Source organism: Taudactylus pleione, unplaced genomic scaffold, assembly GCF_031769625.1.
Source record: "Taudactylus pleione unplaced genomic scaffold, aTauple2 ptg000176l, whole genome shotgun sequence".
Lineage (NCBI taxonomy): Eukaryota > Metazoa > Chordata > Amphibia > Anura > Myobatrachidae > Taudactylus > Taudactylus pleione.
The window spans coordinates 1982902-2010867 of NW_028284578.1; the positions used below are offsets into that span (position 1 = coordinate 1982902).

General features: G+C 45.5%; 1 protein-coding gene across 1 annotated transcript in view; it reads right to left on the reverse strand.

Moving 5' to 3' along the window:
- Positions 1 to 12325: 12325 nt before the first annotated feature.
- GALNT10 (polypeptide N-acetylgalactosaminyltransferase 10) overlaps positions 12326 to 27966 on the reverse strand; it is a 126996-nt gene continuing 111355 nt past the window's right edge. The window contains exons 10-12 of the mRNA XM_088475673.1: positions 18394 to 18510; positions 18151 to 18300; positions 12326 to 17022 (exon numbers count right to left, since the gene is read on the reverse strand). Coding sequence (XP_088331799.1) covers positions 16855 to 17022; positions 18151 to 18300; positions 18394 to 18510 — 435 coding nt within the window. The 3' untranslated portion in view covers positions 12326 to 16854. The remainder of the gene's footprint in view (positions 17023 to 18150; positions 18301 to 18393; positions 18511 to 27966) is intronic.

Consider the following 27966-nt stretch of genomic DNA (forward strand, 5'->3'; position numbering starts at 1 on the left):
TGCAAGATTTCAACAAAATTTAAATAATGGGCAGGCCTAACTAGGGGGCATATGAAACAGGCGCTATTTTAGCTCTGTGCACTTCTGCTCTGTGACTAGTGAGGCTTGGTTTATATCTGATGAACGCTGTACATTGCTATTGTGCTCTGCTTTGTTTTGCCTGGCTTAAACTGTGTTTTTGCTGCATTCTGTCCTGTATTCTGTGGTGATGGATGCCTATCGCTATAAAGTTCTGCTAGCCTATGCTGGGACTAAGTTGGTAAAGGAGAGGGCGTAGCAAAGGAGGAGAGCATGCTGGACAAAGGAGTTGCTGTTGTAGAGGTATACTCGCTCTCACATGTCGCTGCTGATGACGATTCGGGAGATCAATCGCAACTTCCTGCGCATGGGTGACACCACCTTCCTAGAGTTGCTGCGTCTGGTGACCCCATATATCCGGAGGCTGAATACTAATATGCGGAGGGCCATCCCTGCTGAGGAGCGGCTGGTTGCTACCCTGAGGTACCTGGTTACAGGTAGGTCCCTAGTTGACCTGAAGTTTGGGTGCCTAATCTCCCCTCAGGCTTTGGGCACCATCATCCTGGAGACCTGCAAGGCTATTGTCAAAGTTCTGCAGTACCAGTTTTGCAAGGGTAAGAAAAAACACTTCACAATAATTTCTTTAGAAAAAAAAGTTTTTCTCTTTTTTTAGGAAATATAGAAAACAAGTGTAAAAACACTTTAAAAACAGTGTTAAATTTGCTGCCAACATGGCTGCGTATAATAAAACTGTCATTATGACAACACTATAAAATTGGCATGTTTGGGCATTCCAAACATGGAAAAAAACAACTGTGAAAATGCATTTTTTTTTTGTTTTACTATATATGCATTTATAATGTAAAAGACAATTATCAACAAGTTTCATCAGTCCCAATAGCTATGCTGCTCTATGATATATGTTGGGTCAGACGCCAGATTGAATAGGCCAAGAAACACATGGCGCAAGTACATATTGTGGTCCCGGCTTTCAACAATCTGTCCTTATGCCGTGTGTTTATTGACCACCATATACCATAGAGTAGCTATAGGGAAAGATAAAACTTGTTGATAATTTTATAAAAACATAAAACTGTTAAAGGTTGTAAAACCCAGGAATCTCCTCCTCAGACTCCAAAAGGGGACATGAGGTAGACGGGTTACTGGGTGGGGGGAGCGGGCTGTGACTGGGTTGGAGGCATCACAGAGGCGGGAGGGGCAGTTGAGTAGGGACGAGGGTCAGCGATGTAGGTGGCTGGTGACAAATTATTTCTGAGCCCCCTGATCACCAAATCATATAGCAGACGCTGAAATTCTAGCTACTGTATATGTCAGGCCTCATCTGCCTCATGGAGCTATTTATGTGGGAAGTTAGGTGATCAAAGTGGTCTAGGGGGCCTTCTCAAGACCTCTTCAGCCTGCCTCAAGAAGTCGTCTGCAGGCTGCGTTGTCTGTGGCTGCTTTCTTCCCTGCCGACGCCTTCTTTTTTGTGTAGCTGTTGGTGGTGGGCATGGAAGCAGTGATACCTCCCCCTCACTTTCCCCGAAGAGGCTCAAATCAGGAGTCCCTGCCAACTCCAGTTCAGTGGTGAGAGTCTGTTGGAAAAAAACAAAACTTAATGATCATATTTTAACCAGTATTTCCTTTTTTTCTAGTTTACAACCGTGGATGAGTGGAAAACCATCGCTGAAGAATTTGAATGGATTTGGAATTTCCCTAACTGCGGGGGAGCCATCGATGGGAAACATATCCGCATCACCCCACCTGCCAATAGCGGATACTAATATTATGATTAAAAGAGGTACTTCAGCATCGGTCACATGATTGTGGTGAATGTCAATTATGAATTTGTGTTTGTGGATGTTGGCAAGAATGGCCGTGCTTCAAATAGTGAGACTGCATTTTACCAGAGGTTCACCTCCAAGACCCTCAAGTTGCCGACAGTGGAGGAAGCATGGCCTAAACTTTGTCTTTGTGGCTGACGAGGCTTTCGCATTACACAAGAATATCATGAAGCCATATGTACAAAGGGGCCTGACCAGAGAGAATCGGATCTACAATTACAGGCTTTCCAGGGCACACTGTATTGTGGAAAATGCATTTGGAATTCTCAGTAACAGCTTCCGCATTTTCCAACCTCAATAAACCTGCGCGTGGACAAAATTGACGGTTCTCTGGAATGCTGTCCTGCATAACTTTCTACGGTGCAAACTAACCACAAATGGCATCTGGCACAGCTATGCCAGACGACCCCGACCACCCTGAGGAGGTTGGCCAGTTGTCGTCAGTGGTAACACCGGGACTGCAAAACTCAGGGACTGCCTTGGCAAAACAAGTGAGGAAGGAATACATGGCCTATTTTAATGGACCGGGGGCAGTGCCATGGCAGGACGACTGTCTCAGATTAAAAAAAAAAATGGAGCAGACATTTGGGGAAAGGAAAGAAAGCAATGTAAAAAACAAAAACACATGGTGTGTATGCCCTGTGTCTCTACTTACCAAACCTTCCTCGGACGCCACGCTGGCAACTTCGGCCACCTCCTCTTCTCCCTCTCGCTCGGCCATCAGGACAGCTGACCGTTGCTGAGGTTCTTACTCCAGGAGAAAGGAGATCAAATTGTAATACCACAAGGTAGGGTTGTACACATCAGCGGAGGCTCCAGATATTTTGGACTCTTCCTTCTTCTTCCTCTCTTTCACAAAAACTGTCCTGAGATTCTGGATTTTATTTCTCACCCATTTAACTGTTGCGTCGCTGTAGTATCGCCTGCTATATTGGACCAACTCCTCCAATGCCAATAGTTTTTTGGACTTGTTGGCATAGTCACGACAGGTGACCCTCCAGAGACATTCCTTGGCTTGCAAAAGCTCTAGGAAGCCAGTAATAAAATCGCGATCGTTATCCAAAGACATTTCTATGGGGGAAAAAAAATGAAATGGACATTTGTCATATCAAATTTTAGTGATTTTATACAGTTTTTTTTTTTTGTATTTTTAATTTGCCATGTGTTGCTGTTTTTAATGTTGTTTATAGTTATAGTATTTTTAATGTTTTAATGTTGAAGTTTCTCTTTTTATTTTTGCATTTTTCAATAAAATTTTATTTACAATAATTTCATAGATTTATTATGTTCATAATATAATTTGTACTTTTTTTTTTTTTTAATAATATATATTATATATGCACAATAGGGCTGAGTACAGAAATGTGGTCAGTGAGTCATGCATTTATACACATTGGTGGTCAGTGGGTGGGTCATGCATTTATACACATTGGTGGTCAGTGGGTGGGTCATGCATTTATACACATTGGTGGTCAGTGGGTGGGTCATGCATTTAATAATAGACATTGGTGGACAGTTTGCACTTAAAACACATTGGTGCTCATCAGCACTACATTATACTTACCAAAATAATATGAGATATGGTAAGAACTTACCCTTGTTATCTCTATTTCTACGAAGTCCATAGGGTTCCACAGGATACCTTGGGGTATAGGTGTGACGTCAGTCATCGGGCACCAAAGAGTTAAGCTTTCAGCCTCCCAGTATGCACTAGGTCCCCCTCCTATACCCCGCCCCCGAGCCAAGGCATCTCAGTTAGTTACCAAGCCATAGGCCGGAGGAGGAGAAGGAAGAGAGAGAACAAAGATCTGGACACATACAAGAATCACATTCTCACCAGAGGGAGACGGAAAACCCCCGGGACCTCAGCATGGCCGTCTCAACAGCCACGCCGTCAAAGACAGCCGAGTCAGGTCCGGGTGAAGACAAGGACCCTGAGACAGAAGGTCCGGTCGTAGCGGCTACCGCAGAGGACTGTCCACGGACAGACCCTGAAGGTCTGAGAACCAGTGCCGTCTGGGCCAAACGGGAGCTATCAACAGGAGCGTCCCTCCTTCCTGTTTGAATTTCCGGATTACCCGTGGAAGAAGGGAGACCGGAGGGAACAGGTATGCGAACCGGAACGTCCACCGGACGGACAGAGCATCCACCAGAGACGCCCCTTCGTCTCTTGTGCGAGACCCGTACACCGGCAACTTGTTGTTGTGCCGGGACGCCATGAGGTCGATCTCTGGAAGACCCCACCTGTCCACCAGCAGTTGAAAATTGTCCGGGTGCAGGGACCATTCCCCCGGATGAACGTCCTGGCGACTTAGAAAGTCCGCCTCCCAATTGAGCACTCCCGGGATGAAGACCGCTGATATGGTCGGAAGATTGCGCTCCGCCCAAACCAGGATCCGAGAGACCTCTACGAGAGCCGCCCGACTGCGGGTTCCTCCTTGCCTGTTTATGTAGGCCACGGTGGTAGCGTTGTCCGACTGGACCTGTACCGGGTGACCCTGGAGAAACCGATGTGCCTGCTGGAGAGCATTGAAGACCACACGGATTTCCAAGATATTTATGGGAAGCTCTGCTTCTGTCGGCGTCCACCTGCCCTGGAACAAGTGTGGACCCAAAACCGCTCCCCAGCCCCGAAGACTGGCGTCCGTTGTCAACATGACCCAATTTGGAACCCAGAACGGACGTCCCTTGTTGAGGTGGGTCGTCTGTAACCACCAAGCAAGGGACAGGCGAACCTCCGGGGTGAGCACAATCGTCTGGGACTTCAGAGACCGAGGCAGCCCGTTCCACTTGGACAGGATCAGGTGCTGCAGAGGTCTGGAGTGAAACTGGGCGTATTCCACCATGTCGAACACCGACACCATTGAGCCCAGTAACCTCATCGCCGAGTGTAGGGACACCCGGCGGCTGTGCAGACAACTGCGCACCCTTGACTGTAAAGCAGAGATCTTGTCCTCCGTCACGAAGATCCTTTGCTGTCCCAAGTCCAATAAGGCTCCAAGATGCAGAATCCTCCGAGACGGGATTAGAGTGGACTTCTGCCAGTTGATTAGCCAGCCGTGCCGTTGCAGCAGTGCAATGGTCAGGTCCAAGTGGCGTAACAGGAGCTCTGGAGATCCTGCCACCAATAACAGGTCGTCCAAGTACGGCAACATGCGGACTCCCTGCAGCCGCAGAGAAGCCGCCATGATCGCCATCACCTTGGTGAAAACCCGTGGTGCTGTCGCCAGGCCAAAAGGTAACGCCCGAAACTGGAAGTGGTCACTGCGGATTGCAAACCTGAGGAACTGTTGATGGCGCAAAAGAATAGGGACATGCAGGTAAGCGTCCTGTATGTCCAATGACACCATGTAGTCCCCAGGTTCCAGCGCCAGAATGATGGACCGTAGGGTCTCCATCCGAAACTTCGGTACCCGCAAAGACCTGTTGAGTGCTTTGAGGTTGAGAATCGGACGATACGACCCATTGGGTTTCTGTACCAAAAAAAGATTTGAATAGAAACCCTGGCCCCTCTGGGAGAATGGAACAGGCACTATAACTCCAGCCTGGAGCATAGTGTGCAATACCTTCCGCAGCTCCGTAGCCTTGTTCCGGTCTGATGGTAGACCCGTGGTGAAGAATCGAGCCGGGGGTCTGTGCCGGAAGGAGAGGGCGTACCCGTGGGAGACCACCTCCAGAACCCAAGTGTCTGTCGTAGTGGTCGACCAACACTGGGCGAACTGCAGCAGGCGGCCTCCCACCCTGGGATCCCCCAAAGGGAGGCCCGGACCGTCAGGCCGCAGGCTTGTCATCTGGCTTGGGGGCTGGACGTCTGGTACTCCATGCCTGCTTCCGGGGCTTGACCGATTTCTTAGGGCCAGCCTGTCGAGGAAACGACTGTGGTTTGGGCCTGCCCTGGGCCCTAGATGACCGAAAGGACGATGGTCCAGAACCAGAAGGAGCAGCGGCCGACGGGAGACAAGCCGATTTGGCTGCCGCCAGCGTGGCCACAATCTTATCCAGATCCGGACCGAAGAGAACTTCTCCGGTAAACGGCAACGCCTCCAGACCCTTTTTGGAATCTGCGTCCGCCTTCCAGGATCGCAGCCACAAGGTGCGACGAGCAGCTACCGCTGCTGAAGAAATCCTAGACACCAGAGTACTAATGTCTAGGGCCGCCTCGTTGATGTAGGTGGCCGAATCACGGAGATTGCCAATCAACTCCGCCTGTTCGGCCGGACAGTCGGAATCAAAAGAAGCCTCTAATGAATCCGCCCAGCGCTCCATCGCCCTGGCAACCCAGCAAATGGCCATAGCCGGCCGTGCTGCCCCCCCCCCGCAAGGGAATAAGCGGACTTCAGGCAGATCTCCACCTTGCGGTCCGTAGCATCCTTAAGGGAGGACATGGATGACATCGGCAATGTGGCACTATGGACAAGACGGGTCACGTGAGAATCCACCTGTGGAGGGGATTCCCACTTTGCAAAATAATTATCCGCGAACGGATAAGCCACCGCCACGCGTCTCTGCGGCTGGTATCTTTTGCCAGGTTGTTTCCACGCCTCCTCTAAATGGTCCACCAACTGACCCGAAAGAGGAAAGACTGTGGCATCGCCCTTCACATCTTTGAAAAAGGCATACTTAGATTTAGCCGCTGGGGGAACTTCGTCCTCAATCACCAAGGCTGTGCGGACCGCCCGAATAAGTCCAGGAATATATACTTTGGACTTAGCATCAGCATCCTTAGCATGGAGAGGTTCCTGATCGTAAGGATCCAGAATCTCCCCATCATCAGACGTCCCCTCGTCATCCTCATAAGGAGCCGACAGAGACGCCACCGGCCGTTTATGCAGCCGCATCACAGACTCCCCTTGCAACACATCCGACAAGTGCTGTACAGAACTCGTCAGGGAGTTAACCCACGCTGGCTCCTGAGAAACCGGGAGCAGGGAAATAGGGAGACTGTGGGGTACCACCAATTGTCGTGGGAAGTCTCCCCCAGGAGCCCCTAACCTTCCCCCCCGCGGCTGTCCGCTGCACAGCTTACCTTCGGTATGCCGGGCGTCGGTCTCGCAGTGTAGGGCTAATGATAGGCGGTGGGATTTCGATGCCTATCATTAGTACCTTGCCCACTATGACAGTCAGGAAGCCGGCGGTCAGCATTTCGACCATCGGCTTCCTGACTGCATAACGTTTTTTATATTGCAGTTGGGTGTTTGAGGCAGATTTTGAAGGTTTTTTAATGACACAAATATATACTTATGGGAATTTTAATGCACCCCCAATTTAGAAAGAACATTCAGCCAAAAAACTCTTGCTTTCCATCATTATTTCACGGTTTTAGAAAATAGGATTGTGTGAAAAATGCAGACGCGCATAGCCCCGAAACACGGTAAAATTCCACAAACGGCGTGATAACAACGTGCGTTAAGTTATTGCAGCTAATTGAATTCCTCCCATGGATTTAATGGCATTTGTGAAATTACAAGTCCCAGCGGGATACAGTCAGGAAGCAGACGGTCCAAATGCCGACCATCGGCTTCCCGACTGTATAATCCCGGCAGGGGTCTAATGACAGGCCTCTACTTTTACTTACGCTGTGAGCCCGACGCCAGGCATACCAATCGAAGGTAAGCCGGGCACGGACAGCCGCGCGGGGGGAATAGTTAGGGGCTCCCGGGTTAGGCACCCCCCCCCCCGGGAGGGTTAGGCTAGGGAGAAAGGTGGGGGGGTTTACGGTTAGGCAGCCCCCCGGAAGACTTAGGTTTAGGGTGCGGGGAAGGGGAGGGGTTAGGCACTCACTTACAGGGGGAGTTAGGGTTAGGCACTTGGGGGGAGGTTAGGCACCCCTAAGGGAGGGTTAGGAAATAGTAAAAATACTTACCTGTAGGGATCTTCACTACCGGTCATCCAGCGTCGTGATTTGAACCGCCAGACGCATTTCATACCGATCCCGTCCCAGCAACTTGTGGATCTACAAGAGAGCCTGCTGGAACAATTCCATAATAGTACGCTTGCCATAATATCCCTTTAATCCGGGACACCTATGATTTACACAGTTTCTGTGGCTGATTAAAACCAGATGAAATCCAGGCTTGAATTTAGGCAGCCACATGTGTGTAATTCATGTGCGTCCCGGATTAAAGGGATATTATGGCAAGCCTACATAATAGTATTTCCAGGCTGTCATTCCAGCTTCAGCCACAGCTTAGTAAATAGACCTCGCACACTTGGGAACCATCCTTTCACCTACTCGACGGCATACAAAAAAGCCTGCGTGATGAACCAAGGATTTCAAACTTTGATTCAACGGACCATAAGACCTTCTTACTTCAGTAGTCCACTGGTGGTGCTTCATGTCCCAGACAAGCCTCTTTCTCATTGCTAATACAGATTTTAAGGATATCCATTCTTAAGCACAGGTGACTCAATTAGTACCTCAGTTAGTTTGATTGTACCATATGTGCACAAGTATGTATATCCTTAAAACCTGGGCTTGAGTGCCTTGAGGACAGAGTTTAGGAAACCCTGGTAAACATATTGTGCCTGGATGCATCCATTGTATGTAAAATGAAATGCTGCTTTCTATTCAGCAGCTGTGAACGTGACAGCATTGGTGGATAATATGACACTCATTTTCTTTAATGAATCCACATACAAACTTAAATATGATCTAGAACAGTCCTTCATAGGCGTACCACCGCAGCAAGTAAAGAGGCCCCTGGCATTCCAACCCACACACACATACACACACAATACCAAGACCTAGAAGTTCAACAGTGAATACATGTAAATAAAACACAAGGAGATGTGTGAAGTACTCTAAAGAAGGTAATCGCATACTGTAGAGGTTCTCAAACTCCGCCATTACAGCCCAGGTTTTAAAGATTATCCATGCTTGAGCCCAAATGGTTTAATAAAATTGACTGAGGCGCTAATTAACTCACCTGTGCTCAATCATGGATTAAAACCTGGACTGTAATGATGGAGTTTGGTAACCTCTGGCATACTATATGGCTCCCTGGCCAGTCTTAAATACTGAATATTGTTCCTGAAAACAGGTTCCACCCATAAAAAAAGTTCACAAAAGAAACGTAGATTAAGAAAGAAATCTTTGTAAAATTTATTTCATTTAAATACATTATAAAATAAGTATCTTTTAGCCTTTAGAAACCTAGCAATGCATTATGTCAGAAGTCATCAAGGATTATTCACACCACTAAAGGTTAAAGTGCTGTAATTACCACCCTTCCACCCCTCACCGAATTAGATTTATGGGAGAGTAAATAATCTAGAGACTGTAGGGGTCAACCCTATTAGCCGCGATGATCTCGCCGATGCGAGTTGTCACAGCAATGGCCACACTTTACGGCAGCCCGGATTCACTGAAGTTTGCTCGCAGCCCCATAGGGCTCCGAGCAAAATTCAGCTAATTCGGGCTCGGAGCGGGCCGCGAAGGGTGTGAGGTGCCGGACCGCTGCCAGCGTTTTAACGCTGTTGCAACGGCAACAGCCACCCTTGGCACGGAATAGGAATGACTTATAAAGCTGGGTACACACTTAACAGATATATATGCAGATCACTCGATCTGCATATATCTGCAGATGATGGTTGTGCATACACACTGAACAATCATCTGTTTTCTGTCTTGGGGTACCGCTGGCTGGGGGCGGCGGCATCTGCAGCAAGTGTGCGGGAGGTCGGAAGACCACCTGTACACACAGCACGATGCCCCAATATATCTGCAGATATATCTGTCCATCGGCTGTGCAGCAGAGCCGATGCCATACGTCTGAACGACGTCGTTCACAGACATATCGCTGCTACACACTGGCCGACGGGCACCCTATATATTGGCCGATCCATTGATCGGCCAATATATCTGCCAGTGTGTACCCAGCATTAGGATACCTGTGGCCCAACCACAGCTGAAGTGTCCCAAGAGGGGTAAGACCCAGCTACATAATTGTTAGTTGTATTAAAAACGCCTCTAAACTCTTTGCGCAACTATTTTTTTCAAACACACAAATAGTTGTCAATATATCTTCCATTGGCAAACAGGAAAAGAAAAGGTCAGATCACTGCAACATCAATACTTTACATGTGATTCTTGTATGATTGTATTTACACAATGAAACAAATAATACATCAATTTAAAGTAGAGATTCCACAAAAATAAATAAAAAAGACAATAAAACGTTTTACAAGATGACAGCAGTGTGTAATTTTGCAGACATTCACCATGAATAAAGGAATCTGATGGTCATTTTATAGTCAGAAAAAATAAAGTAGTTATATGTGTCCAAATTAAATACTGTAATCATTTGTAATGTTACTCACAATAAGCTGCGTTTACTCCTGTCCGTAATTGGGGGCCACTGTACATGGTCACGTCTGAGAATGAGCGTAAATAGTACTTGGACATATAACGATGATATGACACATTTGTTCCATAGATCGAGAATGTGTCTTAAAGCTAAGAAAGCAAAGGGAAGAGCAGCACCAATTCCCCACACTACAGGTAAGGGTATTTCATTCTGATCTAAAAAGGTGGTGTGGAAAGCTTTCATCTATGGATTTTATCTATACCTATTTGGAATAAGGAGATCACTTTTCATATTTCCATGGACATATTTTTGTATTTATTAGGGTAATGCACTATTATAGTATGGTATATGTATATGTTTTTGCAGTGATCGTCATTATGGAAACACAGCAGTGAGATAAGTAAATATTTACTACATCTAGCATAATATAAACTATTACTCAAATATGATTATGAATTTTTTTTTTTTAAGAAAACTGAATTTGTCAAAAATTAATGTTTTAATTATGGCTAAGCTCAGAAAGTTGTGCAAAGGCCCATCTACACAGTACTGCATGTGACTTAACTATGCCAAAAACAACGGCAAATATGCTGGTGTTGAGGCTTCTGAGTTGCATTTTTGACATGTTAAATAACATTTGTAATCCCTGCAATTTGCAGCAATAACAGACTAAGATGCCAAATTATCAATAAGTCTTGCCGGGACAGTGCTTCTGGTAAGAGGTTGTCCCGGCGATGACTTTCCCCATTAAAAGCTCATTCACCACAGTGGTAACTGAGAGCTAAGCTTTTTGGAGCTTTGTAAATTACCAAATCCCACAGTTGAAAAAAACAGGGACTGCTCTATCCTCTGATACTTAGCTGAGCGCAGGAGATATTTCTACAGTCAACTACCTTTTCCCACATGATTTTATTGGGGCAGAGGGAATTAATAAATAGGCCCCATACAGTCTTATGCAGAGCATCTAAACTACACTACATCACCAGCCCACAGACGGTGCCATAGGGTACATAACCTCTATAAGTCCCCCCTCTATATGCGATCCTTGGCTCACAGTGCACACAGCTTCAATAGACCAGGTTCCCAAACTGGTTGCTGCAGTGCACTTGAAGGGGTGCCACGGGTTGGTGGTTCAAAATCAAATTAAATTATTTATGATCAATGTGATCGGCAAAACAAAGTGTTGGTGGCTGGCAATCATAAAATATGTGGACAAACAGAAGCACAACCCTGTCCTCCACCACATAATTGAACCTAAACAGGTAAGCACAATTTACTTTGCTGAATTTCTCAATAAATAAAAAAACTTTTGGCATATGTGCTGTGAAAAAAATGCTAGTACTTTATGGTGCCGTGATTCAAGAAAGTTTGGGAACCACTGGATCAGATGATAAAGATCACTTCTCTCTATGGAAACTGCACAGCCAGTACACACTAGATTGATCAGAAATACTACAAGCAGTATTGAGGTCTAGCCAGCACATGAAACAAATGGCAGCGTGTACAGTATACTACTATAATCATCAATAATCTGATCAGATCCATTCCAGCTGCTGTCACTAATAAGTCACCGTGATCTGAATGGTTACCGGATGCAAACTGCAGTGTGTGTGTACATATACATATATACGCACACGCTGTATTACTTGGAATCCAGCTGGGTTCCTTTACAGAGGGCCCCGGAGCATTTACTTTCATTGACACGTGAGTGCCGCCCGTGACACATAATATATATATATATATATATATATATGTATATATATATATATATATATATATATATATACACACACACACACATATACTTTCCATGGAAGCCTGGCACTCTGGATAATTAGAACAACGAAGGGGTGCCTTCCTAAACACATGTAGTCTCCAAACGTACCTTTGCAAGAACAAGGCGGCACTCCCAGTGATGATGGTACAAAAACGTGTATTAAATGGTTTCAGTGAATCATTATATCGACGTTTCAAAGTCCGTAGACTTTTTCATCAGGATGGGTCACGCAATATGTGAACAAGACAATCATTGACAAACATGGTCTTGTTCACATATTGTGTCATATGTGTCACTGGAACAATTTAATACACGTTTTTGTACCATCATCACTGGGAGTGCTGCCTTGTTCTTGCAAAGGGACGTTTGGAGACATATATATATATATATATATATATATATATATATATATATATAGGGTCCACTAACTATACAATGTACAAAACAGAAAAGTTCACATCTTATGCGGTACATTCTGTACATCTAATGGTGTGTACATACTGAGCGATATTACTGAGCGATTGCACGATTACGACATCGTAATTGTGCTATCGCTCAGGAATCGTGCACTATAATGACGGAAACGACCAGCAATGCGTGCTACCGCTGGTCGTTTCCGACACTGTCCATAGGCTGAAAAAGCAGCACAATCTGCCAATAACGACAGATTGTGCATGTTCAGTGATGAGGGAGGGCTCAGGAACAACGGTACGATTACGATGTTGTAATCATACTGTCTTTCCTGATCGCCCAGTGTGTACGCACCTTAAGTTTATCTGTTTGTGTAAGGAAAGAAATACTTCTGTAAATAGGTTTAAAGGCTACAAGCAAAAATAACTTGTAACCCAGCACAGAAGCACTTATCAATTCAGCTAGCCGAAAACAAAATTGGCTCAGGAGAAAGAACAAAATAAGTGACAGATAGTAGTAAAGGTTGTATAATGCAAAATAAATGGAATCAGTCACTACTACTATGCTATATATAACATAGGCAAGAAATGTGGATAAGGTAGAAATCATCCTGATAATTTGATATTATTTAGACACTCTTAGATAAAGTCAAATGAAGTTATGTTAAAGTAAATTTCATTCCAGACTATCCAGAGCGTGGCTACTTACTTAGAACTCGGAGCAGTGTGGAGTTATGTTGTTAAACTCTAACACACTAGTTAACATTTTATTGGTATATCTACTTGAAACAATCCAACGCAACGTAGCCTTCAATTACTTATGGTCCTAACCCCAGTCTACCCTGAATGTAATTTCATCCGCCTCCAAATCAGCCCAGATAAATTCTGCAAGATCCCATTTTTGAACTAACTTATAAACTACAATCAATAGTATGAGTATGTGACAAATAATTCTATGCAAAACAGTTCACTGAGCTTGGCGTTAATAAATAGAATTGCATAATGCATTTTATTTACAGAATGTTTTGTGAAAGAGATGCCTATGTGATGCACGTATACAAGAAAATATACGCCATGTCCTATGGCTGGTGTGATATGAAAGCAGAGGTAGAGTAAGTCCATTACATATATCACAGCATCCCAACCACACAAAGTAAGCAGGAATTTCAGCAATAGGGAAACATTCAGCAACATTAGGCAAAAACACAGAACAAATATGTTAAAACAGTAATGGCTATAGGTGTATGAGCCAGCCAGCGTACAGAACTGCACATTTCATGCTGTACAAATCATCGATGATGGTTACTAATGGCTATAGTGTGCCAGTTGTAAGTTTGCTTTAATAATTGGAGGCAATAATGTACATATAGATTGGTCTATAAAATATGATAAAATTGCAGTTGTATAAATGGTTTACTCTTTGACCTTCAAATGGCTTGAATTCATTGGCTTATGCGAGTTTGACTGCAGCTTTGGCTAAGTAGGTTAGTTTACCTTTCTGTGCTTTACAGAAATGTGTGTGTTCAGGCAGCAGTGTTTAGCTGTTGCCCTGGGATACGACCCAACTTTGTATCTTAAAGAAGAAATATCTGCCTGGGGCTATAGGCAAGGCAGAACATCAGCAAAGGTAGAGAGGAAAAGCAATTATTTAGTAAAACTGGGCAAGAGCCATGTAGAAGGCAATAAATGAACGTCAACTGAAGGTGGAGGACCTAGTTCATTTTCAGGATGGACAGAAGGGGCAGTGGTGGGTGCTGAAAGAACATCCCGTTTTTTCATATAGGTCAGATTATTTTTCTTATAATTCTGATTGTTTGATCCAGACTCTGCATTGATTGCACAATTCAAACAAGCTATGACCAGTCAGTGTATGAAAATAATTAATGTGAAACACTGTTCCCTTTACAACACAATAATTCCTCACTCAGTGTAAAAGCAATGCATGGGGGCATTTAGACAGCATGGACAGTTATGGAATATCATGTCCTTACTCCATTACATTATTAAAGCCTTAGCGACCTCGTGCCTAGAAGCCTGACCCTGCAGCCATGTACTGGTCCTGTTAGCTATTCTAAGGATACATACTTTATTGGTGGACCACCATCTACTGTACATTTGTTGCGCTGAAATGTGCTGTGTTCACCGATCACCATGGAAAGTGTTTTTACACCACAGCAGTTTTAGTAACTGTCTTATGGACAATGGTTTCAACTAAATGTACTCCAAGTCCGCTCGGCATTTGTTAAAACTGCCTCAAGGATAGACACAACATTTGTACCATTGATCTATAACTCATTATTTTAACGAACCTGGCGCAGGACAATGCATTGTGGGAGATGTATACATTGCTGTGACAATAGAAGCAAGATGAGATGGAGCCAATATAAACTTAAGATAATTCTTTGAGCACGTAACGTGATTTAATTAGTTTGTCATCTTTAAATTGTATTGCATGTTACACAGGCTGTATATGTAGGTAACTTGGACGGAGAGGCTATATTCTGGAACGGAGGGGTTTTATGGCTCGTTAAGCCAATGCTGGTGGCAACTGTCCAAGAAACCATCAATGCTTCCATTTTTTATGCAGAGGTTCAAAGGGAGGGGGGGGTTCTTTTACATGATTAACAACTTTTATGTAGGCTGTAATACCCAGCTTGGGCATGCATATACAACTTTACACCTACTCACAAGTCAGTACAAAACTCAATCATACAAAAGATTCCCGGATATAGGGAAAGCATTATCAAACCTTCTCAAGTGCGGCTGTTGCCCCATAGCAGCCAGATTCTAGCTATTATTTTATAGAATGCACTAGATAAACGATAGGTAGAATCTCATTGGTCGCTATGAGCAATATCTCAGCTTTAGAAAGTTTGATCAATCTCCCTCGAGAGGTAATAGGGGAGAAACCAAATGGCAGCATGTCTATGTTCCACCCAACTCCCATGTCCTCCTGTCCAGCAAGGCACTAGATATATAGTTCAAGTTTAGGCATTTGCTGTACACTTCCGGTTGTAGGCTGGTTAGTTCAATGATGCTGTAGTAGAATCATTCAACTTCTGTGAACTATGGTTTGTAGATTTTGGATTGTCATACACAGTTCACTGTGTGTTGGTGACAGGTCCACCTTAACACTAGCAGCAGTGACAAGTTTCTATCATATACTGTAGTGCAGAGGTTTACAAACTTGGTCCTCAATGCACCTTAACAGTCCAGGTTTTAAAGATATACATGCTGGACCACAGACTTAATTAGTGTGAATTTGATTTAACCACCTGTGTTCAACCATGGATCTCTCTAAAACCTTAACTTTTGGAGTGCATTGAGGACCACATTTGGGACCTCTGCTGTAGGGACTTATGAGATATCCTGCGAGATGCAGGTTCTGGACAAATTCCATCAAGTTTGCCAGTATTTGTAAAGCGCCAATCATTTAAAAGGCAAAACCAGGTTGGTTTCACCTTTTAAATAATTGTCACTTTAAAAATATGGGCAGCCTCGCCCATGTCTGCATCTCGCAGGATATTACATAAGCCCCATAATGTCTGTATTTTTCAGACTCAACCTCATTTACCTTATATTAAAGATCATCCTTAAAAAATAAGTGAATTAAAAAAAAATGCAAACTAAAATTAAACATCATAGGCGAAAATCTAAAAAAAAAAAAAAATTCCCTTTAACTCTTAAGTATATTAACCTTTCAGAATGGCTCACGCAGAACCTTACAGAAGTTCCACAGATCAAATAACTTAAAAAAATGACCACTGCCATTTGGGAATGAGCAAAAGTCACAGATTAATCTGAAAAAAACACGTCCCCCGATTATTTTCTATACATTTTATTTTACTATAATCCAGGGATTAATAGTCATTTTGGGCTCACATAGTAGACACTTCTAGGCGAATTTGATAAAAATGAGCACATCTACTGCCCAAAGCGTTGTGTGCTCATTGACAAGTCTACCTTCCAAAAAGTTCTGCATTATGAGCATCACCCCTACAGCAAACAAACTGTCCTATACTCCGAAAAAAGCTTTGGAAAATCTGTGGCTCTTTAGCCTGTGAGGAACTATAAATCCCAGCACACCCGCTGGGACCTCAAGCTCTACAACAGCTGGAGAAGCAACAGTTTGCCCAAAATTGTGAAAACAAATGGCATTAAAATAGACTTCATCACAGCACCCGTCTCTGTTTGTGAAATTTGCATAACAAACATTCTTTGAATATAATTAGAACATCTGTCACAAATGCCATCTCCAAAACCACCGATGTTCAGTCACAGCATCATTTAAAGTAACTCAGCCTCCGTTTACACATTCAAAATATCCTTTTTTTTTTGTTTGTTTTTTATTTAAAACCCTACACACCAAGGAAAACGGAAAAATAAATTTTCTTGCCAGAAGGAAACAAATATCCCATACACCAGTAAAAAATATAGATTTAAAATATATATATTCCTATTTATATATATATATGTATATTTATTTACCCCCCCCATTGCTATAAGCCCCGGTTCCTGTTGAAAACTTCTAAGACTGTGGAATTGGTATTTTCAAAAGTCCATTGCTGCGTGGGAGAGGAGGGATTGCAAATATTCATGAATAATCTGCGGTCCGACTCGTTGCAGTCCATGCAGCTGTTGCTGATGGGATGATAAATAGTCCTGTCCTAGGGGTAGAACAGAGAATATTAGTACTTGCCACAAGCTACAGCTCTTAAGTCAGTGGAAGGCAGCATAATAAGAGGTGCATATGTGGGCTCTCATTGTGCATTACAACTGCAGGGAGATGTTTATGTGGTATGCGTTTGGCATCCTGGCGGTCTGGATGCTGACGCTTACCTTACCGGCGCCAGAATACCGATGCCGGCATCCCGAACGCCGGGATGCCGAAGTTAAGTAGCGGGGTTGGGAGGAGGGGGTTAGGCACTACTGGGAGGGTTAGGCTCTAAGGGAGGAGAGTTCGGTTAAGGGTCTGTGAGGTTAGGTTTAGGCACATGGGGGGGCGCGGATAGGTTCAGACACCGGGGAGGGTTAGGGTAGGGAGAGGGGGAGTGTAAGCATACCAACCACCAACTGTCGATATGTTAACCCTGTCGACTATGTTAACAGTAAGTCATCTCCACCACTAACTAACTGCATGGATCAGATATCCAGGACCCTGCCATGTTGCAGACAGTCACCCTAAACCCCCCTCCCAGAGGTGCTTCTGCAACTATAGAATTTATTTGACACCTCTTGGTGAGAGCACTTAGTGGACAGTTGCAGCAGCCAACAATTATTTAGCTCTTGGCATGAGCCATAGAGAAATTCTAAGTTGTCATACCATGGCTGAACTAAATGAGTGTTACTTAGACATTCATGGGTGAGTATCTTCCACTGGTTTAGGCTGGGGGGTTTTACACACCAGAAATGCTAGCAAAAAGGATATGAGAGGTCACCCTCTTGAGGGTTGTTTAAACTCCAGATGGAAAGGAATCAAACTCCATAATGGCTAGCACATAAAGAACATGCTGCTGTTAATGTTCTAGTGCTCTGGGTACAGGTTGTTCTCCATTTTGGAGATTAAAAATCCTACATGTGTTGACCCTACTCAAGAATAAAGATCATTATAATAATGTTTTTCTTTTAATCTTATTCCAACGTTCTGTTTACTTAAGAATACTTTTGTGCATGTTGATATTTTTGGGGCAGTTACATTGACGATGTCTTCAGGTGAATGTTATCAGTTTGTTACATTCGAAGGGGCCGATAACCTTTGCTACAAAATGTGCCTAGTTTTCTAAAATTGAATATACCTTTCTGTATTTCCACAGCTGGTTCCCCTTCATCCCATGGCAATCAAAGAGTGTGACAGGGCTGGTGTGTGATATGGCATCAAAGCAAAACTTCTTGGTGTGTTGGGGGTCTCCTGGGCGGATGTCTTCCCTCCAGCCCAAAGTGAACACCTGCAAAACAAACTGCTTTAGTGCTCTTATACAGAGGATTGAGGCCTGGACTGGTCAGCGGTGAAACCAGGGGTCCGGTATCATCACATCTACCTGCACGCTACTCCAGGCATCAGCTTTACGTCCTTTGGTGCATATTTCCAGGCGTAGCTCAGAGCCCATGGACCCATGCTTTGTATCTACACAGAGTCCAGTCTTCTTGTTCTGGATCTGCACATCGGAAGAGAAGAGATGATTACATAATTAGCAGCAGTAATGCACTCTTCACATTCAGTAGGAATTATTTAGGAGCAGTAAAGAGGCTGGGCCTGTCCAGAGCTTAAAATCCTGCCAAAATATTTACATTACATTTAAAATATTCTATATATGAAAAATGAGAGATATGGTAAGAACTTACCTTTGTTATCTCTCTTTCTTCGAAGTCCATAGGGTCCACAGGGTTGACCTTGGGGTATAGCTGGATCTGGATCCACGGGCACCACGTAGCTAAAGCTTTAGCTCCCAGGATGCACTGGGTCCATCCTCCTCTAAACCCCGCCCCCGAGCCACAGGCACCTCAGTTGGTAAGTAGCCAAGGCCGGAGGAGGACCAACAGAGAGAAGGAAGACTGGAACACACAAGAACTATACTCACAGAAAGAGAGACGGAAAACCGGTGACCAGCCACACAGCCCATATGAAGCCAGGTGCGTTAGAGCGGGCGCCCTGTGGACCCTATGGACTTCGAAGAAAGAGAGATAAAGGTAAGTTCTTACCATATCTCTCATTTTCTTCTTCAGGGTACATAGGGGGTCCACAGGGTTGACCTTGGGGATGTCCCAAAGCAGTCCAACTAAGGACGGGGACGCTCCTGTGCTGAAAGGAGAATCCGGCACCCAAAGGAAGCATCCTGAGAGACGCAGGTGTCAAATGTATAGAACCTTAGAAAAGTATGTATGGAAGACCACGTGGCCGCCTTACATAGCTGCACAGCCGAGACGATACAGTGAGCTGTCCACGAGGGGCCCACAGACTGAGTAGAATGAGCCATAACAGAGGCAGGAACAGGCAAACCCTCCTGTGTATAAGCCTCACAAATAACTAAACGAAGTTTGTTTGTTAGCAGGCCAACCCCTCTTGTGAAAAACAGAGGACGAACAAGGAATCCGACTTCCAAACAGAACCAGTCCGGTCCACAGAAATTCTGAGAGCACGGACCACATCCAAGGAAGCCTCACCAGCCGTAAGGTCAGGTGACTGAAAGGTCAGCACAACAATTTCCTGATTAATATGAAACTTAGAAACCACTTTAAGCAGAAAAATCAGAAAGGGATGACGACAGGAAATCGCCCCCAATTCTGACACTCTCCTGGCCGAAGCAATAGCCAGGAGAAAGGGTCTTAGTAGGCAACCACTTGAGGTCCATGGACTCAAGAGGTTCAGATATAGGCCCCTGGAGGGCCCGAAGAACCACCGCCAAGTCCCAAGGAGCCACTGGGGGCACAAAGGGAGGCTAAATCCTGAGAGCACCCAGGAAAAAAGTGCGGACGTCTGGCAACAGAGCTATCCTTCTCTGGAACCACACAGATAGTGCGGAGACATGAACCTTAAAATAAGTCAGGCGTAAGCAGAGGTCCATACCAGACTGAAGGAACGCCAAAATCCTAGAAACACTTGAGGATCGTAATTTCTCGTGTCACACCATTGAAAATAAGTATGCCACACTGTGGTAAATTCTGGCAGAGACAGGCTTATGCGCCCAAAGCATCGTGTCAATGCCCGAGCTAGAGAAGCACTTGGACCTTAAGATGGAGGTCTCAAGAGCCACGACGGCAAAGATCGACAACCCATGCCTGGGTAAAGGCAGGGACCCCGAGACAACAGTTACGGACGTTGAGGCAGAAGGAACGGAGTGTCGATGGAGAGACTCCGAAGATCTGAACACCAAGGACGTCTGGGCCAAGCTGGAGCCACCAGCAGAAGCTTGCCGCCATCCTGCTTGAAATTCCGAAGAACCCGAGGAAGTATGGATATCGGAGGGGATAGATACGCAAACTGGAAGGTCCATCTGTCCGACAGAGCGTCCACTAAGCTAGCTTTCACATCTCTTGTCATGGATCCGTACACGGGCAAACTTATGATTGTGACGGGAGGCCATGATGTCCACCTCCGGCAGGCCCCATTTTTCCACAAGGAGCTGAAACACCTCTTGGTGAAGCGACCATTCCCCGGGATGCATGTCATGACGGCTGAAGAAGTCCGCCTCCCAATTGAGGACTCCTGGAATGAACACTGCCGAGATGGCTGGAAAGTGGCACTATGCCCAAGGCAGGATGTGTGACACCTGTCATCGCTGCTCGACTGCGAGTGCACCCTTGATGGATGACGTACGCCACCGTGGTGGCGTTGTCGGACTGAACTTGCACGGCTCTTCCTTGAAGAACGTGACTTGACAACTGGAAGGCCCTGTATATGGCTGAAGTTCCAGAATATAGATTGGGAGAATTGCTTCTTCCACTGTCCAACGGCCCTGAAGTGAGAGGGAACCTGTCACTGCTCCCCAACCCCGGAGGCTGGCATCTGTTGTCAGAAGAACCCAGTCCGGTATCCAAAAGGGGCAACCTTCGGTGAGATGAGATGTCTGAAGCCACCAAGATAGAGACAGACGCACCTCCGGAGACAATACCAGCACCTGAATCGTGATCCGGTGTGGTAACTGGGGGCTGCAATGGTACTGGCCATATTCCACCATGTCGAATGCCGATACCATGGACCCTAGAACCTGCAATGCCGAATGAACAGACACTCTGCAACTGTTCAGGCAACTGCGCTCCCGCAGTTGCAAGGAGGAGATCTTTTCTGGAGTCAGAAAAATCCTCTGCTGCTGAGAACCCAGAAGGGCTCCCAAGCGAACCATCCTTTGCGAGGGAATTTGGGAGAATTTTTTCCAATTTATCAGCCACCCGTGCGCTTGCAGACAAACGATCGTTAGGTGTATATGTTGTAGAACAGTGTTGGCTAACCTTGACACTCCAGCTGTTATGGAACTACATAACCCAGCATGCACTGCTACAGTTTTGCTATTAGGGCATGCTAAAACTGTGGCAGGGCATGCTGGGATATATAGTTCCACAACAGCTGGAGTGTCAAAGTTAGCCAACACTGTTGTAGAAGTACCTACGCTCGCCAGCAACAGGTCGTCGTCGAGATACGGCAGAAGCCGTATGCCCTTGCTCAGAAGATGGGCAGCCATGACTGCCATAATTTTGGTGAAAACCCTTGGGGCCGTGGAGAGGCCAAAGGGTAGAGCCTGACACTGGAAGTGGTGCTGCTGTATAGCAAACCGCAGATACCGCTGGTGTGAAGGCGGAAACATGAAGGTATGCGTCCTGGATGTCCAGGGAAACCATGTAGTCCCCAGGTGCCATAGCCAGAATGATGGAACGCAAAGTTTCCATCCTGAATTTGAGCACTCTGAGGAACTTGTTCAAAGACTTCAGGTTGAGAATAGGCCAATGAGACCCATTGGGTTTCTGAAACAGAAACAGTAGTACCCCGTCCCACGCTGAGAAAGCGGGACTGAAACAATAACCCCCACTTTCAGCAAGGACTCTGACTTCCTGAATCTGCAAGGCCTTGGCTTTATCCAAAGGAGGACTCGTGCAGAAAAACTGGTAGGGGGTCCTGTGACGAAAGGATAGGACGTACCCCCCCGGAGAGACCATTTACCGTACCCAAGCATCCGTGGTGGTATTGCACCAATACTGGGCGAATTGAAGAAGCCTGCCTCCCACTCTGGGATCCCCCAGGGAGAGATCCGTCCCATCAGGCTTGGAAGCAGGGCGTCTAGCACTCCAAGCTTGCCTGGGGTAGGACTGACCCTTGGATTCTCCTGAGTACGAAAGGACCGAAATGCAAAGGTCCTCGCCTTGAAAGGTGCAGCTGCTGAAGGCAGAAATGTAGACTTAGACTTTACCAGGCAGTCAACAATTTTGTCCAAGTCTCGACCAGGCCTTTCTTGGAATCAGCATCCGCCCACCAAAAGCGTAACCACAAAGAGCAGCAAGCAGACTCTGGAAGTCAACTGACTTGCATCCAAAGCCGCTTTGCCAATATAGGCAGCAGCATCTCTCATCTGTCCCACCAAAGCTTTCTGGACCTCTGGAGCTTCCTCAGAAAGGTTATCCTCAAGCACATTGGCCCAGCTCTCAATGGCCTTAGCTACCCAGGAGATAGCCATAGACGGACGGGCCACAGCCCCCGAAAGAGAATAGATTAACTTCAAGCAAGTCCCCACTTTCCTGTCCGTGGAATCCTTTAAGGATGAGATGGAAGGCAAAGGCAGCATAGCACTCTCGATCAAGTGAGTAACATGAGAATCCACCGCAGGTGGGGATTCCCACTCTTGCAATGACCTGCAGGAAACTGGCAACTAGACGCCAAACGTTTCTGCGGCTGGAATCACTTACTAGGCGACAGCCAGGCTTCCGCCATGTCGTCAGTCAACTGGTCAGCTAGAGGAAAAACAGCTGAATTCACCTTTGCTTGTTTGAAATCCTGGAATTTGGATTTAGGGACCGGGGCGTCATCCACTATTTCAAGAATGGATCGCACCACCCTTAACAAAGCTGGTACATTTATAGAAGAAATGGTTTCCGCCTCCCGGACAGGGGAATCTGAGTCAGAGTACTCAGGTAATTCCCCGTAATCTGATGATGCCTCAGAGTCTGAGAGCTGCGTAGCCTGGGACAACATCACAGGGCGCTTAGACGCCCTTTGGGGCTTATCACTCCTCAGCATAGATTGAAAAGCTGAAGATGAAGCCGTCAAACTCTGGATTGAACTAGATAATACATCCAACCAGCGTGGCTGACCCCCCTGTGTAAGTCCCTGAAAAGGGACGACCGAGTGCTGAGTCACCGGAGGAGGCTGCACATATAGCGGCAAACCCGGATAGGTATTAACAGATTGAGGCCCAGGGGAAGACCGCAATATTTGCTGGACACCCTGTGATGGGAGAATAGCAGTTTGGGTTAAACCCCATCTGGGGGAGAACTGTAACTTATTTTTAGCAAACTCAAATAAATAAAAGCTATGGGGCTGTTAATCAGCCCCCCTGCGCTTAAAGGTGACCCGACTCCGGCCGGGCTCCAACTAAAACTGAGGTGCCTGTGGCTCGGAGGCGGGGTATAGAGGAGGATGGACCCAGTGCATCCTGGGAGCTAAAGCTTTAACTGTGTGGTGCCCGTGGATCCAGATCCAGCTATACCCGAAGGTCAACCCTGTGGACCCCCTATGGACCCTGAAGAAGAAACAAACTTACCTGTAATTCTCCTTCTGTATCCACCCTAGGCTTCATGCATAAATGTACCCCCTGATTGTACTGAAGCCACTGTCTCTGACTAACCACTAACAAGTTAATAGAGTAAGCAAAACTTTCTCCTTTCCCTGATCATCTTCACACAGGCTTCACTTTATTAAGTAACCTGCCCCTGATGTATGTATGTAACTGCATATTACAGGATTTCTCAGGGAGGATGAGGAGAAAGGGGGGGGGGGGGGGGGGAGAATAAAGCTCACCATCCGGATCCTCAATGCAGCAAGGTGCCTTTATAGTTATTTGAGAAAAAAAAAACAACAGGATTTTGGTACTTACCGATAAATCCCTTTCTCCGATTCCACAGGGGACACTGGAGTTCAAGACAGTGGGGTATAGACGGTGGTAGAGCAGAGCCTGGCACTTTAAATAATTCTGAAGTGTGACTGGCTCCTCCCCCTCTATGCCCCATCAGCCCCAGTTTCAAGAACTGAGCCCGAGAGGAGACGGTAGACAACAGGAAAATGAGAAGGAGAAGACCACAGAACGGAACAATACCGACTGAAGGAGAACAGAGGAACCCACTGCAGGGAACACATGCAGTCACACAACTAGATAAGGACCCAACAAAACGGCAGGAACGCAGCGCTGGGCGGGCGTCCAGTGTCCCCTGTGGAATCGGAGAAAGGGATTTATCGGTAAGTACCAAAATCCTGTTTTCTCCTTCATCCACTAGGGGACACTGGAGTTCAAGACAGTGGGGACGTCCCAAAGCCAACCTCCCGGGTGGGAAGCGCGGAGAACCTGCCGACCTTTCGGCCAACCGAAACAGGGACAGCCCAAGACTGGAGGCATGTCGTAGAGCCAGGAGACAATCAGAGCTCCTTGCTGAACAGTCACAGACATTCCACAACTTACAGCGTAAATTCAATGGAATACGGCTAGAGAGTAGCCGCAGATGAGAAGCATCAGAACACCGTAAGCTCAGCCAAAAACAGACCAAGCAAGACCGCTGGGAGCAGAAAACCCCAACTAGAATCCATAGAATGGCAGTAACATGAGAACAAAACTCGAGAAAACCGTACCAGCGACAACTACAGGAAGCTGCAACAGTCTCAGACAGCAGAATCCCAGCACTGCGGGACATCAATCATATAGATAAAAGTATAATGATACCAATATACAGAGACGGAGCTGAACCCGTCCACAGACTCTTAACCAAGCAAACAAGGAGGCAAGAGTCACGACCTAACAGTCGCCCTGAACCATTCTCGAGGTCCAACTATAACTACTAAAGGGTTGGTAACCAGTGGAAGGTTTAGACCATAGAAGTTGTCAACGAGTGGCGATCCCACTGGGCATGAGACGGATACGAGAGGATTGAGACTACAATTCCTTCCAGTGGGTCAGACGGCAGTACCACCCCTCCTGTCAAACAGCAGACAACTTCCTACATGATGGTAGAGTGTAATCAGTACCAACTACTGGCCTGAACATAGTATGAAAACACCCAGGATACCCTTAGCAGAAAAAGAGCACGGATGCCACCTCCACCCAGGGAGAGTTACCAATATAGGGAAGTATCCCATCCGCAAGGCAAAAGTACTAGGACAACTATGAAGGTACCATTCAGGTACCTGTCAGTGTGCTGAATTTATCAACAGATACTGAACAGGAAACTAACCAGGCCCTCTGTATGGAACATAGAGACTGTCACACTTTATAGTAAAGATGTGCATTAGCCCATAGATGCGCTTCAGTCCATAAACCCAACAGATTCCAGTAGAATAGGGTCACAAATCTCAATGTTACAACTATGCACCTACACACCAGGAAAGCTCTAAAGTGTACAGCCAACTGATTTAAAAGAACTGAAGGCTGCTAGGACAGCAGCTAGGGTGCGTAAGAGAGAATAACAGCTATGTCATTATGCATGAAAAGGAAGCATCTTCCGAGGCATTAGTGGGGGAAGCCCGCTTACCTGTGAGCGACCAGAAGCCCTCTGGACGCTATGTAGAATGTCACTGACCTTATTCATCTCACAGCAACCCACCACGACAGGTACAGAGAGTAGCCTCAGTGGGCAAAGATCAATGCTCTACAGCACGGACTTCAGTCTGGAGATGCTGCAGAAGAAAATACTGTAGAAACTAGCAAATTGTTAGTGGAGACAAGAAGGCCGTACAACAGGACGCTATACCTGAGCCTGTTCCATTAGGGATATGTATCCATATAGAGATTACACATACCCCAAAAACGGTCTGCTAGTGTATCCTTACATTAACACTTATAATGGTGAAGTGTGTATTACGCCCACAATCTGATACAACCCAGGCCAGACCCTGCCTATATCGGCGGGTGGCCCTAGGCCTCATGTAAATTAACTAAATAAGCCATGAGGATGGAATAGATCCAGGATTCTCTATGTACTGATAGGAAATGTACCCAAGGGACCATCAGATACCCATTTTATTGAGATATGCGACAAGACAATAATATAAAGTACCAGAATCGATGCTGGGAAAGGTACCTGTACATAGACATAGAATGCGTTAATTATCCCAAGTAAGAAGAGATATATATATATGTAGTGATAACGCCAGTCAGGGCCAAAAACAGATTTCTCCAATTATTAGGAAAATTCATACAAGGAACGGGAATATATCAGTATATATACACATACACACACACATAAACATAGCTGCATGAAAAGACAAACTCTTTGAAAGGAAGAGTTAGTACCGACATAGTAAGTCACTTGTCAAACTCCTGCACCAGGAGATCAGCACGCTACATACATATACATATATACACACACACACATATATCCCACAATAGGAGATCAGCATGCTATATCTATATATACACACACTGCATTCCTAGTGTCTTACAAGTTGGTTACTAAGTGCGCCCTAGAGTGTAGTTGTAATTAATAGGTCCCCCGAAGTGGACGCCGTAGATATAGACTGATGGAAACAGGACTATAACCCGAGGCGGGTGTAAGTACATATCCTTATATACATGTGTGGACATACAGGAAGGCCCCAGGACATGTATAGAGTCCATACTAGAAGCAATGCCGTAGGAGCCTCTGACTATCCTATGTAAGCTGCAGAACATGACTCTAGTCTATAGAGCCACCATATAATATGTATGTATATAACAGACAGCTTCTGGTAAACCCTGGCAGCTTTCCAGACGTGGAATAATATGTACCTTAATGATTGTGGAAGTATAGGCATACCTACACATATCCATAATTATATACAAATACACACACACCACCCAATCCCTAGGGAGAGATGGTGTAAGCGGAGTTATAGAACAAACTACCAGATCAGGAGAGTCCAGCCTCTCATCGCAGCATCCTCTTTAAATATGCTAGGTATCAGACATAAAACTGAGAAGAACATATCCTACCCCTGCTTTAATGGTAAGGATAAGAAGCAATATATATATATATATATATATATATATACACATATATATATATTATATACACATATATATATATTATATACACATATATATATTATGTATATATAATATACATACATACATATACATACACACATACACACACAAATCCCCACATGCCTACGCGTACCTACATACAAGATTAGTAGGTGACTATATAATTTGAAAAATATAACAAGGGCAATAGTTAGAGCCATGGAAGGAACTGAGCCCCAGGTCTTAACACCGGGTTTAGTATAAAATACAAGTATATACATACATGTGGCTTACCTCCACGCAGGGAGACTGCTCATGTGCCGCGTGTGGCCGTCATTCTGCTACGGCGTTGGGGCAGGAAATGTTAGCAACGTACTATCCCAGACTGATTGCGATCCTGGGACCCTTCCGTTACCGGTGTACTCGCCTTATCAGGTGTGCCCCAGATGATGGAAATCAAAAGATGACCTCAGTGATGCGAGACAGCAATGCCAACCACCACAACGGCCATATGTTACTACTTCGTGTTGTGTGTGCTGCCGAAGGGAATAAATAAGATATAAATCCATATAGATGCATACCTTCTAAGGTAAGCACCGAAGGCTGTTGAGATTTAACATATGTGCAGCCACATATATGCATGAGAACAGTACGGCTCATTCTTAAGGTGAGCCAATGTGAGGCATAAGCCTGAGGATGGGACGCACCCTTTTTGTAACCTTGAGTTAAAGATATTCAATAACCGTAATTTCTGGCAGCAGCCAGAACAGTGGCCCCGACTATGCATACCATACACATTTAGGCAGAGTGATCTCTGGCAGCTATAGATGCAAGAAACACACTGCATTATTCTGTTACACATCAAGCATATGTGCCCCAGATGTTCAATGTAATAAGCCTGCCGCACCTGGTATACCC